Below are 18594 nucleotides of genomic sequence, written 5' to 3' on the forward strand. Positions count from 1 at the left end.
TTCTTTTGGTTTGTTTTCTTTTGGCTTTGCTGTAATCAAATCTAATTTAAGGTTGGTATTGTTGAAATAAGCAATAGTGTTGTATAAGAATTTTCTACAATTAAAAAAAGAAATCACCGACCATGACGGATAAAAGCCTTTTCTCGCTTGTGCCATAACTCGCTAATATGCAAATGTCTTGAACTGTCAACAATAACTGAGACGCATCCAAGCTGTGTTAAGTCACTTTCACATTATGTATTTCCAGCCTTCAGCAATATAATTTATTAATTTTACTTCAGTCACAGATGCTGACACCCTCGCCTTAATAAAGGCAATGATGAAGCTGAATGACCTCTACAGTAAATGTAATGTATTATTTCAGTGTCTCCCACACATTGATTTATTTGTGGCTACCTGCCACATTATCAACGCTGACCGCCACAGATTGATTTTCGATTATTTTCGATTTTTTTTTACTAGGTTATGGGTAAAATCGTAGAAATTACAGAGCTGCTCGTAGCGCATAGCCTATAACCTACTATTCGCTCAGCACCTCATCTCGCTCGGTCACTCTCTCTTTTTCTCCCTCCCTCCCGCTACAGTTACGCTGTCATTCTGTGGGGAATACTGTGTTCACATACAATAATTGGGATTCATGTTTATAAATATGTGTGGGCAGGAGGGTGAGTGTTAGCAAGCATTCTCAATGTGACAACCCTTTACATTATTTCGTGACTGGAACCCTACAGGCCTTTTTTGGGCTGTAAATGGGTGCATTGTTTTGTTTTTTGTTTTTGTTGTCTTGTTTGTACATACTGTTTGTCCTTTCTGTTTATACTGTATGTTATGTGATGTACGCTGGTGGCAATTGATCCCATTGGGGATTAAGAAAGTTTTTCTATTCTATTCTATTATCTTGACTATGAAGTAGGCCTAATAATATATTCCACCGTGTTGTTCACCTTTAGATGGCCTGCATTAAAACAAAACGGGGCGCAGTGTCAAAGATGCGCTTTTTGTAGTCCATCCTCTGAACATTGTAGTTTCATCAGGGCAAGTCACGTCAGTAACATCGACCATTGCATAATACCGTTGTCTAAGAGGGGGGTATGGTTTCTCTGAGCCCAGCGGTCGTCTTTTCCTAAGTCTTTATGAATTCTCCTTCTCATCTTTCCTTGACCTCATGACATTTTCCATCGAGGTCATGGAAAGGTGGTTAGGAAAGATTCTTTTGACTTTTCGACAGCAGCCATTGATTCCCTTCCTGTGTGTAGGGTGAACACCTCTCCTGAATCAGCTTAATTGACTTGAGTGAGAGGTCTCACACCCACACATGCCTTGTAAATCCTGAGGTGGAAATACTCATATTTTTATGAGAAACTCATCCAGGTCAGTGCATTAAAGTGTGCATTTGAGAGTCAGAGTCAGCAACCATACAACCATATCCATATGAACTGAATTAATTTATTAATTTAACTTATGTAACCTATTTCATTGCCATATGCCATCCGTCCACCAGATACCCTCGGACTTTCCCTCCTTTCCATATCACCTGCCTACCCCACCTATTTACACACCTGTTCCCACTTCTCTCATCAGTCCTGCAGTTGCCTGACCGTCCCTGCTCACCTGTTTCCACTCTCCCTAATTAGCCCTGCAGTGCTAAACTGAGAAGGGTCTGGCTGCAACCTGTAGGCAAGGGAGAGCGGCACGAGGGGTTGCTCGGGCCTCCAGTTAAACCTCTAAACTCACATTGGTCCAGTGGATGACTGCGATATCGCTATTCAATCAAAGTTCATTAGAAATTAAGACAGCTTTAAATATTTCAGTTCTCTTTAACTTGAACTGTAACTTCATACTGAGCTAGTGCTGCTTGGAAGCACCGTCATCAACCATGGCATGCTTTGGAAAATTGCCAGAGTAATACTGAATGTAAGATGTATGTATGGTTTTGTAGTAAGTAAGCTTAAGCAGTATGGTCCTTTCAGAATTATACTCTACATATCCATCCATCCATCCATCCATCCATCCATCCATAGATGGTGATATTGAACAGCCAATGTGTCCATTTGCAAATGACAGAGCTAATGAAGTGAAGAGGAGGATGCAGCAAGTGTACTGAAGTCAAAGGGAGCTAGCATTAGTCAATATTGGCACCATAGACATTAGCAAAGACATTTACCCTTCACTTCTCCTTCCTCTCCCCTACCTCCCACTCTTCCCTTTTCCTTAGTCTTTCTAACGTTCCAAGCCACCTCCCTCAATTTCTCTTGCTGTTCTACTCCTTTACCCTATTTCCCCTTGAGAATGATGCTGTTTCCCCCGACACCCATTTCACTTTATACTGTACCTTGCTCCTGTCCAATGCTTTCCTTGTTTCATCTATATTTCATCCATCCTTTCTTTCTTTCCAATCATGCTTCCTTACCTCCCACCACTTCTTCAAGTGTTTTATTACAGATAGATGGATAGATTGTGGATGGATGGATACATCTCAAAACACTTCTTACATATGCATACACACACACAAGCGAACTTGACCACCTGTGGTGTGTGTATTAATTGTCTGTGGGCACTGATGGGGCGTTAGTGAGGTGGAACAGCTTTGGTATTTGCTGACCTGCTGGGCCGTGAAATCTCCCTGCATATGCACGCCTCATATCCATTTAAATAGATTTAAATAAACGACCTTACACTGCGACTAGATTGGACGCAAGCCCAGACGGGTGGATGGATGGACGGACAAAGAGAGATCGGTAGATGAGATAGAAGGTAAAATGCCGTTAAATGAAGTTTTCCCTCCCATTTCCATAAAGCATGGGAATGTGATGATTGATGGTTCGGTGGCGGGAAGGCGAGGCGTTGTGGCGCAGCGCTGATAGATGGATAGAAGATGTGTGCAGCGAGGGGGAACAGAAGGAGATTCCATTTCAGATCTGCCCTCATCTCATGCACGCACATGCCAGTGCTCTAATATGTAGATTGTGTTTAGTCTTTATCTTTTGCAGTGATATGAGAAGGTGGAGCATGAGCACACACACATATACACACAGAGGCCAACACACACTGTCACAACTTTATTGGTCAAAGTTATTGTGACTGATGTATTTGACATCAAATGATTAGCCTACAGTTTGGTTTGTTTGTTTTGGATGCTAATCTTTTCTGAAATCTTTCCAGTGTTTTAATAGAAATTTGCCATATCACCTTCTTTATTTTAACACGTTTAAAAAAAAAATGAATAAAATAGAGAAAAAATCTCTTAAATTCTAGGTCAAATGCTAACTCTGCAAATAAAGCCTGTTTTTATTACTGGGTGACTTTCCCTCTCTTCCAAATATGAAGACAGATGTGCATGTTTATGTTGGCAGTTGGGGACTACATGCCCTTCTCTGGGGCACAGAAGGAGCAACCCTCAGGCACAAACAGCTGCCATGTGGCATGTTGGCCGCCTTTACACACTGCAAAAGCATGCAAAGGTGGGTCAAGATTAAGTTTTTAGAACCCTTGATTATTCGGAAAAAGTTGACTGGTTTGCTAACACAACCTTGTTGGTCAGGTGGCAGCTGCAGTCAAATTCTTCTACTGGTGGTCACTACCTAACAAGTGGAGTACTTTGAGTTTGAGTGTCATACATCTCAACAGCAGATGCAAACACATCCGACTCTGTGGAGCCAACATTAAAGGATCTATTAATGTGTTATGGAGCTCAGAATGCTAAAAACCTCTGTAAAGTATTTCTCCACTTGATTTTTGAGTCCTGGACAAGTCATCATAGGCGTTTCACCAAATTTAATCTCTGAAGTTTGGTGAAAGTTTAAGAAACACTCTCTTCACGCACTCTTTTTTAGTTTACCAACTCTGATTCTGATCTTGCCACAGCCTCTCTAAACCAATTGTCTCATTGCTGTCAAACTTTAAAACTTGCCTGGTCTTTCACCACAACTAGTATCTAGAGTGCATGCATTTTCTGTATGATTTAGGGCTTGGCTACCCCAAACAATTTGGGGTTCAGTATCTTGCCCAAGGACACTACGACATGCAGACTGGAAGACTGCTCTACCACTTCAGCTGCAGCCACCCCAAAAGACGTTTCTGTCTAATTATCAAGCAAATTTTAAACAGACTTTTGAAATGTCGCAAAATAGAAAGAAAAAAGAAAATGCGAATTTAGGTTTCCATCAGGTGGTTTGGTGCGAATAAAGCAGGCTACAGCAATATCTCAGTAGTTGATGTTACACATGGCTGTAATAAACAAGAAGTATGGGTTGCAAACCAGAAACAAAACCAGTAACATGGACCTGAGGACCACGGATCTGAGGAAACGGAAAGAGATCCTTAGGAATGTGTTTTAAGCGGACAAGCTGCTACTAGCTATGTCTCTGCGCATTATGAGAATATCCGGCAAGAGGCCGACAGCGGAAATGGTTGATCAGACGTTACACGAATGCTACATCAGAACTTATTTGATTTAAGTGTTTCTATCTCCCATTTAGCGCATTTAACTATTTTTTGACAAAGGCAAAATCCACCTCAAGTGAACAGTTTTTTCAAATTTTGCTGTTTCCATCAAACTTTTCTAGTGCGACACTTAAAAAAACTTATAAAAAACGTTGATAGAAATTGTATCTTTATAGTAAAATGACCCCTCATGTAGCTTTTCCAGCTGTGCACACTATGTCAAATAAATTAATTTAATTACTACTTAAGATTTTCATTCCATTAGTCTCTCCTGTTTTAAATTGTACCATGCAGATTAATTGTACAACAAAATACCAACACGAAGAACAAGCAAACCACAAAACAACACCATAGTAACAACCTAGCAACACAAAACACATAGAAACCCATGCCTGTCTTTTTTATGTTCCTCTTCTGCTCTGTATTTGAGTATGCTGCTGCCAAACTTTAGTTCATGTGGTTTGAAGAGGCAATCAAATATTTAAACTCATCAGGCTGAAGACAAAGTAAAACACACAATTGGGTGCAATCAGTTTTGGTTCAGAGAGTCTGAATTTCTCAGACTGTATTATGTTTTGTTTCTGCTGTTTAAAGACATTTTAGAAATACTGAAATAAAGAAACTGTAATAAAAGCATTCAAGGCACATGTGGGAAAGCACATCCAACAATGTCAGATGCCTAAAAGGTAAACTTTCGAGTTGGGAAAAAAAGCACAACACAGCTGAAAGCAGGTGTGTTAAAATGCTATGTTTTCCACCATGGTCGTAACGTCTTGTCCTGACTGAATCTAGTCAGATTCAGGAATCAGTCTTTTTGAAGGATTACAGGATTGTGTAAAATGTCACCCTATACAATAAGACACATGCAGAAATACCTTGACATATCTATAGAGCTGCCCATCCAAAGCTTTTTATCTGTATCCTCGCTCTGTTCTTTTATTCATCACTGTTTCTTTTCCTAGGAGGGAAGCACTATTGGTGAAGGTCTAAACGCCTTGGAGCGGACGGAGGGATTTCAGGTGTCAGGGGAGAGAGAGAAATAGTCAGAGAGGGATGTGAATAATAGATCACAGAGGCGAAAAGAAAATGGGAAAGAGTCAGGAGGAGAGAATGAGGGAGACATAAAAGGTGGGAGATGGAGAGAAAGAGAAACAGATATAAAGAGTGTGTCAAAGGGACAGAGAGTCAGGTAGGGAGGAAGCATGAGGGATGCATGGCAGTGAGAACGAGGCAGGAAGTAGAATTGACAGTTTTCTTGAAGGGCAACCATGACAGGAGAACACACATCTATAAAAGTCTGTCCATCCTTCCATCCAGCCAGCCATCCATCTGTTCATCCATCCATCTATTCCTCCCTCCATCCGTCTCTTCTCTGCCTCCAGTGTGGTCAGGAGCTGTTGCATAAGACAGCGATTCATCTTTTATTGAGAGGGGAAGCTTCCATAAATACGTCACCCTTGTTCTCTGGGGTTTTAAAGCTCAAACTGTAACCCAGCTTAAAATAAACAAAGGATACCCACAATAACAACAACAACAACAACTAAAAATGTAGTGTGGGACATAACTTCTGCTCTTTTTTTCAGAATTATTTCAGAGGGAAGTGTTTTTTGTTGACAAGGAATTATATTTTCAGATTTCCCCTAAACCGCTGTGCTCTGCTGACAAAGGTTTAACAAAGGTTGACCGATGGTGACAATATGACAATATTTCAATACATATGCTTCAATATAATAGTCCTGATAGTCCTTTATTTAAAATAGTGTGAGTTAAGGACTCATGTACCGTCCAATACGAAACTGATTAATCAATAAAAGGTTCAAATAGAATAAAAATGTACTTCACGTTTCATGTACTTCTTAGCATATTACATGGCTGCCTAATATTCACCATGTAATATAATGTGTTAAGGTTTTCTAGTGTTGAATCCTTGTGGTTATAAACATCCATCTTATTTCTGTGTTTTCTGTATAAATCTGAAATAATTTTCTTAGTTTTTAAAAGTACTATGAAACTTTCTACAGCAAAACAGTTATGAAGTTTAGTAGAAGAGTATATTTATATATATGATATTTAGTCTAACTGTATTTCTAACTGTACACTATATATATATATATAGATATATATAGATATATATATATAGATATATATATATATAGATGGGTACATGGGTGCAATCCTGCATGCTTTCTCTCATTTATCTGCAGACTTTTTAGTCATTCAGCAAATATTTTCTTATTTGCTCTTTAAAGATCAGGTTTCATCTCATATAATTTAATATTAAATTACTGTAAACATTGTCTCATTTTTCTGTCTCATATTGTTGTTTCCCCCATGAATCCAAGATGAAGCTTTTACTCATCACCTGCATTTCAGTGTAAGAATCATGTGTTGTGTCTTCCGAGAAAAATGTCCTACTCTCTTGGTATCTATACAAATAACAATTGATACCAAGAGACTAATTAAAGCACAAAAACAAAATGAAAGGAGGATGAAAAAAAAGAGTCTTGTTCCTTACCTGAGCAGATCAATTTCATCAGCATGAACCCCTGTTCACAGTGTTTCCTATTGGCACATCTCAACAGGCAGGAAGCCAACTTCAACTGGTCTCTACCACACAGTGCTGCTATATATATAACTATAAAGAGAGAGAGAGAGAGAGGCAGATCGGCACATTAGTGAGAAGACAATGTGGGAAGCAGTCCTAAAGAGAGCAGCGAAAGACAACAAACAGCAGACAGGTAGATGGAGAATGAGAGAAATAAATGAAGAGAGTAAGAGAAGCTGTGTTGTTTTACCAAGAGAGGGAGGGAGAAAGAGGGAGGGAGGGAGCGGAGACTGATGTGCGAGTCACAACCTCCAAGCCTGGCTGTTTATAAAGCCCCCAGGCAATGTGTGTGTGTGTGTGTGTGAGAGAGAGAGAGAGAGAGGGAGAGAGAGAGAGAGAGAGAGGCAGTGAAGTGGCCACCCACGCCACCCTGTGTGTGTGTGTGTGTGTGTGTGACTTTGTATTTGTGTGTTCATTGCTCTTTCCGGAACATGACCACAGGGTTCAAATGTTCCAATCAATATCTGAACCACACACACAGACACACATTCAAATACATATATGCAAATACTACTGGTTTTCTACCATGGTACAATACCACAACTATTACTACAACAAATAATACTAATGCTAAATAATGTAATAATGTAAAAAAAGTAGAACACATCATGAAAACCTACACGTGTAAATAAAGGTCTGCACCCTCAAACTCTCAGATGGTGTCAGGGAAGCTGGTTCTCATGCAATGTTTCATATAGATTCAAACTAACCTTTTAGTTTCTATAAAGCAGGGAATGGTAGTGTAGTTTATAGGACTTGAACAGGGCTTAGTTTAGCATGAATCTGTTGTTGAGCCTACTCCATCTTCCAAGCCACTCTGCCCTCCCACTATACATCAAGTTGTCTGCCCAGACGTTGTTCACAACACATCCTCCATAATGCCCTGTCCCATCATCGTACCCCATACTCCCACCTCACCTACATGCAAATGTTGCATGTAGGTGAAAAGGGGGTTCTCTCATTGATTTATACGTTTATTTCATTTTCATCACTCACTAAGGTGGATTTTGGTGGTGTTTTCCTTGTTCTTGACTGTCTTTGTCTTCTTATCATCACCAACAGTCGGGAACCACTGTGGATGTGGGCCTGTAAAGCCCATTGAGACAGTGTATATGGTTGTGATCTTCAGAGACAAAACTGAGTTGGATAAACGTGTTTTAACTTGTCAAACACTGTCACTGTCAAGTCATGGCGATGAGATGTCATGCCTCACTAACTCTAATTCTGATAAATGACGAATGCTGTGTAAGATTTAATCCCTCACTTCCTGTTTATAGACAGAGTGTGTGCAGGAGCAAGGGTGCGTGTGTGTGACTCATGTGAACCTACGATGCATTTTGCTTTGTTGTTACATAACTGTCCCAGCTCACACAGACAGATATTACAGACAACACACTCTGGCAGCTAGACTCAACTATCTCTCTTCTCTGACACACACATATACACACAGAGTGGATTGTTCTCACCCCAGTCTTTGGCTGTTGGGGTGTGTGTGTGTGTGTGTGTGTGTGTGTGTGTGTGTGTGTGTTTGTGTGTGTGAGATAGACAAAAACAGAACTCACAGGATTTGTGTCAACTCATGCATATGAACTGTTTCTAAATTATAGTAAAAAAAGTGTTATTTTATATTATAGTAACATGTTACAGTGCTAAGGGTCTTGTGGTTTTTACTGACTTATTACATTGTTAGTCTATAATAATATAAAGAAGAGAAAAAGAGAATGTATTCAACTTGGATTTGGATTTGACTGCATATTTAAATGCGTAACTTTGCTTCATTGATATTTGCTAATTTGCCAGAAAACAATTGTTTATCTGAGTTGTGTTTGTTGTTTTAGTGAAAGACTGCATTTTAAACTATGGTGTACAATATGGCTGGCTGTAGAGGCCATATTTGCTTGTACTGGTATATAAAAGTACACTGAAAAATTGATGTAATGTTCCGGGGTCTGTAATGAAGTATTTTCATTATTGTTTTGTGGTTTCCGTATCTTTAGAAGTGCCACACTCCGGAAGATCTCTCCAAAAGAAGTTTTTTAAGACACATTTCAGGCTCAGGCGTCACATATACACGCTTTGGAAAAGCTGTGTCTACTGTACGCAAAACAGCGTTGGAGTTGACAGCCCCGCCGAGACAACTTCCCTAACCTCAACCATGGCATTCGTTAGTGCCTAAACCTAAATCAGTAAATATATGCATGTCGACCGGCTAACCCTAACTGCTAGCACAGTCTCCTTTGTGTTGCAACGCTATTGCAAACTGCAGCGTATCATATACACGCAAAATCGCAGCTTTGCGTACAATAGACACGGCTTTTCCAAAGCATGTATATGTGACGCATGAGATGCAATTGGGTTGGAATTTTGACTGCTGCACTGAAGTATCATTATAAGCTGATTACTGTCACCACAAACTGAGCCACATTTTAAATAGAAAGGTGAAGTTTTACATGATTTAATAAGGAGAGCCACTCAATTGCACTCAAAATTATGTTTTGGGGCCATTGGATAAAGCTGTGTATTATGAGTTTTTAGTAATGTTGGAGTTATTTTATTTAACCTGCTAATAAGGCAAGTTAAGTTAAGTTCTGATAAAAGTCTACGTATAAGCAGGAGTCATGATGGTGAAGTGTGGAAAAAGCAAACAATTATAGAGACAAGACAAATTTAAACAAACAACTTAAAGCAAACTGCACAACACAGCTACGAAAACACAAAATTAAAACACTCCCACATACAGTACTGATATACATGTCACTGCTGTGTAAAAACAAATGCACATGATTAAGGCATATAAAGGACGAATGAGAGATGAGGTGTTCAGAAGGAGTTTGATTTTTTTATAGACTAGAAAATAAAAATGATGTAATTTCTCTACAGGCTTGCATTGTTCATAGTTGCCAACAGGAAGCCACTGCCAATTTCTCAAAATCACGTATAAATGTCCTTAGAGAGAGTTTGGTTGGGAGATGAAAGGCTGGACAGGCAGAGCAGAGTAAATAGGCTACTGGCCATACATACCACATGCAATCACAGAAACTCTTCTGCCAGTTTGCATGCAAGACGAAGCATTTCTGGAGATGAGAGCACATAAAACTGTTTAGGCAAAGAACAACATTTGATGGGAAACAGATGAGAATGAGATGAAAATAGTAAATGTTCTCCCTTAGTAGCAAAGGCAGAAGTAATGTGACATTACTATCCTGTACAGTCACAAAACATCTTGGGGAGGAGGTTGACCAGCCCCAAATCTTTCTGACAGAGGAAAAAAAATCTATAATCGTCACGAAATATAAATAATTTTTTCCCCCAACCACCCCCACCCTTGCTGTTGCCTGTGTGGATGTAAAGAGACTGAGGGAGCTGGAAGGGTTGGGGTCTCTTGTATACAAGCTCAGTCCATCAGTCCTCTTTTAGAGTTCTTCACACTGCAGCAGTAACAGAACTACACCAAAAAGGTAAGGTATAAACTAAAGTTAAGCTATAGTGTTTCAGGTAGAACAGCAGGGAGCACCCAAAAAAAACAGGCACACACTCCGCATGCACACACCCTGACCTCAGACCCAGATGGTCTGGGTTTACCCCCTTGTGACCTTGTCACTCCTAGAAATGCCCCTGGTTGGGAGACTGTATCCTGGGTTTGGGTTGGTTGGGTGTGTTCTGTATTTGTTTTCTGTGTTAATTCCTTTCCCTTGTGCTTTCTCTTCTCTGTAGTGTGTGTTACTTTAGTCATTTGTTTGTCAGGTTTCCTCGGAGTTATGAGTTCATCAGTGTTTCTAGTCTTGTTTTACTTTGTGTGTTCTTTGCTTTTGTTGGCTTTGTCAGCAAGTCTCTTATGTCGTCTGTGTTATGTTTCATTTTGTGACATAGTGTGTCTTAGTTAGCTTTACTTCCTGTTTTAGTTTGTAGTTAGTCTGCTCCTAGTGCTTCCTGTCATGTTTTAGTTGCTGGGTTTGTTTGCTGTTTGTCTGGGTCACCTGTGTGTAATTAGTTTCTCCCCACACCTGTGTATTTAAGTGGTTGTCTGTCTTTCAGTTGTTGCCAGTGTATGTACGCTAGTTTCTACAGGAGTCTCTGTTAGTTTCTAGTTTAGTCTCAGATTTATTTATTATTCCTGTTCAGTTTCTTGTTTCCTGGCACCTTGTGGATTTTACACTCATGTTTTGGATCTATAGACATTCTTGTTTCACCTGCTCTGTAAGCTCATCATTGTTTGGAATAAACACCTTCAACTTACCTGCTCCATCCCCATATCTGCATTTTAGGTCCAAAAACCTCTGTTTCCAGCATTCAGCCAGGTGGCTGAACGTAACACTTCAGTTTACATTCTTTTCTGTACCAACAATGTTGGTTTCTTTAATTGAAGCAGGTTTTTCCTTTAACTATTTAGACGCTGGCAGCTGATTAAAAACCTTTTTTCTTAGAACATTTGGCCATTTTGGAATACTTTTGTTGTGAGTACTTGTTGAACAGATGTGATGAAATGGGAATGGGGTGGTGATGGAACTGTGGATAGTACATGCCTTTGCTGTGAGCGACCTGGGTTCAATTCCCACTGTGACACATCCACCAATGTGTCCCTAAGCAAGATACTTAACCCCTAGTTGCTCCAGAGGCATGCGACCTCTGGCATATATAGCAATTGTAAGTCGCTTTGGATAAAAGTGTCAGCTAAATGGAATGCTGTTTAAAAAACAACTTTTGTATAAGCTGCCACAAAACAATAACTGTAACACATTTTCTGAAGTGTTACACGAGTGCTGGTTGCAAAACTGCTCTAGTTGCTGTGCAGAGCTTGTAATACTGTAAAGATTAGACAAAAGCAGGCATAGATGGGGAGGGAAAAGACTGAGAGAGAGAGGGACAGGATAAGACAGAGAAACTGAGGGAGTCCGGTATTACCTGTAGCCACATCAGCACTCCATCATTTCTCCATCTTCCTTTCTGGTATTCCCTCTCTCTGATGCTCTCTCCTGCTTTGTCCCTCTCTCCCACCTCTCATCCATCTCCTCCAAGCTCTTTCTGACAGTCTATTTGGCCCACACAGCCCTGTCATCCATTCAACCTGTCAGTCCTGGCACCAATCTCACACTGACTAGTGCTTGTACCCAGGTAGGCAGGACCAGCAGTTAAAGCGTCCGTACCATCGCTGAAATCCCATGGGTTCAATTCCAATGACAGCCGGGTCACAGAATCGACCCCACAATGAGAAGGTCAAAGTGTTTATCCCTTGTAACAAGATTTTCACGCAATATGCATTTACCTTACTCAATTTAAGGTACTTACGAGTGCTTAAATGTGTTTTAAAAAAACAATTTTACAATTTCTTTTACAATCTGAATCTTTTGCTTGTATTTTTGGTTATCATTACTGTCAATGTTAATAAGATTTTACTTACCAGCATAGCTCAGTGAGTTGCGGGGGCGCTGCGTTACACCAGAGTGGACGAGGTAACCAAATGAATTATCAGTCTGAGTTAAACAAGTTGCCAAGGAAACTAATATATTTGGATGTGAAAAAATTGTGGAGCAATTTATTAGCTACTGTATGTCCATCTGTGTTGTCAGTAACGTTAATGCTTGTGTGCAAAACTACCTTCAGCACAAGTTGAACTGAGAAGTGCCTCTGCAAAATTGAACAGATGTCTCAAGCAAACATTTTGGGTAACAAACTTCCTGTAATTTCTTTAAGAACATGACTGTTGTTTTATCCATCACCATCTTGGTTTGTTTGATGAATTTGCACAAAGCCATAGCCTGCTACAGGCACTCACTATTTACACTATAGGCAAAGATAAAAACTGTCCTATAACTTGCATACCAGAGTTATATATCCAATCTTAGCTCATTGAATTTGTTGAATTTAAAGAGTCAAACACGTTGAATAACTGTCAGGCGGAAGTCAAAGGGCTTTTTGTGGCATTGACCTTCATAGCTGAGTGGAAAGAGAAAGCGACTTAGATAACCTGTGAAAGGGCTTTGATATCCTCTGGGGGACCCAGCATTAAGACTGCATGTAGTCACTGACACTGTGAGGCTCTTTAGATCAAACTGTCAACCACTGTCACTGAAAAAGTCACAAATATTAAAACTGGAAATATGGCTTTTAACACAATGACACAGATGACCACACCTCTGCCAGCATGATAGTTTTGCCATCTAGTTTCTGTAATCCAGTTCATGCATTCTGTTTTTATCTTGACCCATATGATTTCATAATGCCACCTGCACATGTTTGGATTTCCTGTCTTTTATAGGCCTAAATAGCTTATAACACATTGGTGGATCACATGTATACTGATCTGATAAAGTAACACTGGCAGCATTCATCTCTGCACTGTTACTGTATGGTTCTAAGGCTTCTGTACTTCACTGCTGAAACAAGAGAGTTAAAGTGTGTGGGAGGAAAGCCTGGGAGGAAAGCTGAGATGAGCCTATCTGAAAATCACTATAACATGCCTACAATAGTCCTAAAGGGAACTACAGTGTGTTTGTGGTAATAGTAAATTTGCTTTATGTTTAATTTTCCCTAACGGTACCCCTGTGAAATTCTTGGATGAAGATGTTTTTAAATGAATTAACAAGTTATTTTCTAATCTCCTATGCATAAACAATGTATGAAAATTCATACAATTCGTATGGGGAGTTGTTGGACAATGTGTTTCTGTGTCTTTACTGAGTTTGTGCTCTTGTTACCCTCCTGTGTCACATCATCCATCAAAAATTGCCCATAGGTAACGCACTGGATTGAGATCTGATGTCTGCAAAAGAAAGTTTCACACCCATAAAGGATTAATTGACCCCTCATGCCCTGTATGTATCTATTATGTTTCTACACTCATTTATTCAAGTTGCTCCAATTTAGATCCTTTACTTAAGTAAGAAATTCTAATGCATACATTTATAAGGACTCACTTCAAAGTAAAACTCCTGCATTCTTAAGTAAACATATGTTTAGTCTGCAAAATGTTCGCACAATACCAGTAAAAAGTAAAAGATCTCATTAGGCAGCAAATTTTCTGTTGCAAGTGTTATCATATATCAATTAATGGGTTGTTATTACTGGTGCATTAATAGGAGGTGGAGGTAATGTTAACTACTTAATTTATATTATCGTAGGCTAGCTGAATCTGTAAGAATTCATTATATATCATAAGCTGATGAGATATATCTAAGAAGAAACAGGTACTTTAGTAGCCTAAATTTATAACATGCCACCACTGAATTAGCTTGACCTACACCGTTTTGCTAATCTCCTGTTTGTGCACCAACATTACATAGGGCCTAATATCATTGTAATGCTGTAGGAGGTATAAATACTATGAAGATAAGGTCAGCATAAACTCATTCTTGAGTACCAAAGAAATAAACTACAATCTTACCTCCCTATAACTCCCTAGTGTTGCACTTCTGTAGCAGCCTATAGTTTTATGCTCACCAGAGAGAGAGTTTAAACAGGGATAGGGGGGGGGGAGGAGAGAGATTTTAGAATGCTTACCTGCAAAAATGTAGAAATGTTTCCAAACGCAAGCACGAGTCCTTTCATCAGCTCCTTAATGTCGCTTCACATCGCCGACAACAGCAGCAACAACATCCCAGTCTGATCATACAGTCCGATGATGTGTGTGTTCTCTCTCTCTCTCTCTCTCTCTCTCTCTCTCTCTCTCTCTCTCTCGGGACTCGGCCCACCTCCCCAGAATAGCGCTTCGTTAAACTCTTGGTGATACCCGAGATTTACCCGCACAATGATCAACACTGAGCAGGGAAGCGCTCCGATCTTCCGAGCATCCTCCTCCGAGCGGCCCCGTCCTCACAACCGAATAATCCTGATCATCATCATCACTGTCACCGTTCTCCAAACCCGCAGAGCTTTTATTATTGTTCCTTTTTCCCTCTAGGAACATCCCTCCGTCGATGGCATCATCATCTTCATTAGCTCTAATCTGCTTTTCTCTCCCGCATCGTCATTATCATCTTCGTCCGACTCTGTCCTCGCGGCTTCCTCACCGTGTCTCTGTCCCGTTGCTCGGCTCTGCAGCCCAGTAAGTGTGTCATGCCGATGACAGCTAGGAAATCCCTCACCAAAAACAAACCGTGATGCTCTGAGAAATTAGTGCAAAGATTTAATGTGCAGAAATCACCCCGGAACTACACATTAAATGTTCTTTAAACTCTTTAAATCACAACAAAATCCCACAAATCTATAGCCTATATTAAGTTTGGTTGCAGGTTAGCCCCATAAACACAGTTACGTGTACGGACGTTTTAACATTATAGTGATCGAATAATGAAAAAGTATACTTTGGGATGTTATTGTGACTGCAGAATAGCCGATATTAAAGACAATAGAGTTTTTTCTTCTTTGTGTCAACAAAGAAGACACCCAGGTTGGCATGGAAGAAGTTGACTGGCCTGCACAAAGCTTTGACCTCACTGAAGACCATCATCCCATACTTTTGAGATGAACTGGAACACCAACTGTGAGCCAGGCCACATCGTCCAACATCAGTGGCAGACCTCACTAATGCTGTTATTGGTCAATAGGATCCAATCCCTTCCTCCAGGTTCCAAAATCTGGCAGAGAGCCTGAAACCAGAGGAGCGGAGGCTGTTATAGCATAACCCATTAGATTAGACTTTATTGTCCCATGAGGGAATTTCTTTTTTACAGCACTGTACATCGCCAATCAACATTCACCATTATCCTCCTCACATCTCTTTCCCAGCAAATGCACATCACAAACAGCACACATACAACAACCACAACACACAGGATAGGTGAGAGCGAGACTCATAGTGTCCTCTTAGAGACACCTTGTTTAGGGCAGCTATGACTGGGGGTACCAGGCTTTTGCCAAAACGAGCCCATCTGCACCTTTAATTGACTCCCCCCTGGCTTTCATGTTAGTTTTTTTGCACCTGTTAGAGCAGGTCAAATTACAACTTACTTACTAAATACTTGTACTGTATACGGCCATAATAAATTGATGGCTGAATTCCATTTAGTTGCTTTGGGAAACATTTAAAAAACTTTTAAAAAGTTAAACATCAGACATCCTAATATAGCCTACTGCTAAAATTTAACTTTTCAAAAATCATGCCATGTTTCAGCATAAGCATAAAACATCATCTGAAAATCACGTTTGCCTGGATATCAGGGAACAGATTTAATAAATTATTATTTACTTCTATTTTAAAAATCAAAATCAAAATTTCTTAGAACAGAGTGCAGTTTTTAATTCACCACAAAATCAGCCAAAAACTCCACATGAATGGAAATGATTCAGGGTGTATTTTATGCTTTAAACCACAGTGTGGCGACAGAGCATTGCCAGTTTTTAGCCAGGTATCAGTTTGGCTTTTTTAGGTTGTGCAGCCTTCTCCCTTTGTTGATTAATATATGATGTATTATCTAATTTCTAATTCACATAATGGGTATCAGAGATGGCAATTAACATTTTAAGCCACAAAGTAAAACTCAAAAAACAGACCTGTCACAAATAGACTCTTAGGTAGCGAGTTGTGGCAAAATGTTGTCCAGAAAACTCTCACTGCATTTCACATTTGCAATTTTAAATCATTTAACGATGTATTCACATCTAAAAGGTGCTAAGACGTAAACATACCACTGTAGAATCTCAGCAGATCAAAGAAATGGTGATTTGTATTCAGGTATAGCAGACTAGTTTGTGTAAATACATGATTTTTTATTTTTTTCAATGAACAATCATATGGCTCCAGGCCACCTGTTCTAAACTTTCCTCTTTACACTGGATATGGATAAAACCTACCCTTTTGGTGTGCCGCACAAAGCAAAAAGGGGCAAACAAAGAGAATGAGAGGATGGGGAAAGGGGATATCCTCGTCTTGGCATTGTTGTGAAGTATTTATTGCTCAGTCAAACAGTCAAAGTGGCAGTCTTTGTTGAAATCACCTTTTGTGTATATGTTTTACTTGACATTGCAGCAGCTCAGTCTTCAGTGTTGTGCTACAAAACCCCAACATCTCCCAGCAAATTAGATACCACTGTATCTCTTTGTTTTCCCGAACAGGTTCCAACAAACACTAAGTGAGATGTTGGACCTCTGCGTTGACATCTGTAACATCACTTGCTTCTGTAGCGGTTGTTTTGAACTCAGGTTTGTTTGTCAGCGTATCCGTGGGGTGTTTGATGCAGCTTTGCTTTTGTGATGGTTGACTGCAGTGCTTCTCAAACCAGGAATGAGGACCAGGCCTCGTTCCAGTGGGCGTCCATATGGGAATGGTACTGGTACGTTTGAGTAATCCTGCTCTACCGCGACTTGCACATAGGGAGCTAAACCCCCAAATCTCGCAATGCCATGTTCTACCTTCATAGCTACATGCCACTCTGACAAAGACTAAAACATCTGCTTTACAGACCAACTGAGGACATGAAACAAAAGACACCCAAAGGCAAATCCTGATACACAGCTCGAGGCCAGAACCTGTGAGCCACAGTGTTTAGTCTGTAGATGTTTGTGTTACACCACAGTGAAATATTTGCACAGACACCCCAACGAAAACAGTTTTTCCTCTCCTGTAACAACAATAGGGACAGAGGTTTTATTTATGAGATTTTATCGAAAGATGTGGGCAAGGAGACAAGGAGGAAGCTGGTAGAAACAGCATCAGTTTGTCTCTGACAATGGATACATTCTTCATGTTGAATTGGACAGAGAGACTGATTCAACTGAATCTTTAAACCTTACTTTTCTTGTTTAAAACCATTTAAAATTATTCTGACTTCTTGTTAGTATTCCAACATTTACAAAGATCCCAAATACTGTGCATCAGGTGTAATTATAGCTAAATGTGAATCAAATTATGCAAGATAAAGTATCAAGAGTTTTGCATTTACTGAAATGGACTATAAAACAGAAATGTCTTGTGTTTAATATTTCACTCTCTTTATGTGGCATTTCTCTACAGTGTACAAAATGTTTTCCCCCTTGATGTATTGAGAACATTTTTTTGGATGCATCATAGACTCAAGACCTCATTTTTATGGCTGCAGTATCATATTTCTGTAGTAAAAAGATATGATCGTCTTCAAATTAGGTGATGAGACTACAAAAGAGAATAGCAGGTTGGAAAAATTCCACCCTAAAACCCTACAAATATCAAACATCTGATGTTGTAGTGTGCATAGGTTACTGTGCCACTCTCTCACATTCATCCCTGCTGTTTATCAATCTAACAGAAAAAAACATAACAGCTCTTGACAAGACGCAGAGTATTCTTTAACTGGATTACATGTAGCAGTCATGTAAACAGCTACCCGTATCAACTCCTTTTGCATGTAAACACACACTGCAGCCCACTTCGAAATTCAGACTTTCTTTGATCAGGCTTCAAAGGATTATCGATTTGCAAGTCTCCATGTAATTGTATTCAAGGATAAACCATGCCTCAGTTTAACAGTCGGGTTTTGTAGTTTGACCATAACACAATGTTTAGCATGCTGCCGCCAGCTGGTCCTGTCCCATTCTCGCCACAACTAGACCAAAGTTGAGGTGAGGTTGAGGGA

General features: G+C 39.8%; 1 protein-coding gene across 3 annotated transcripts in view; it reads right to left on the bottom strand.

Annotated features, from left to right (window-relative positions):
* Window positions 1–15141, bottom strand: part of bean1 (brain expressed, associated with NEDD4, 1) — a 55423-nt gene extending 40282 nt beyond the window's left edge. Inside the window, exons 1-2 of one of the 3 annotated variants that reach the window (XM_038737944.1) lie at window positions 14546–15141; window positions 6959–7078 (exon numbers count right to left, since the gene is read on the bottom strand). In XM_038737944.1, the coding sequence (XP_038593872.1) occupies window positions 6959–6983 (25 nt within the window). In that variant the 5' untranslated portion in view covers window positions 6984–7078; window positions 14546–15141. Of the gene's footprint in view, window positions 1–6958; window positions 7079–7238; window positions 7332–10069; window positions 10161–14545 lie in introns of those variants that run through there. The other 2 variants (XM_038737943.1, XM_038737945.1) reach the window with 2 other exon arrangements.
* Window positions 15142–18594: the final 3453 nt, after the last annotated feature.

Source organism: Micropterus salmoides, unplaced genomic scaffold, assembly GCF_014851395.1.
Source record: "Micropterus salmoides isolate LMB-PRFRI ecotype aquatic unplaced genomic scaffold, ASM1485139v1 Ms_hic_scaffold_22, whole genome shotgun sequence".
NCBI classification, from domain to species: Eukaryota; Metazoa; Chordata; class Actinopteri; order Centrarchiformes; family Centrarchidae; genus Micropterus; species Micropterus salmoides.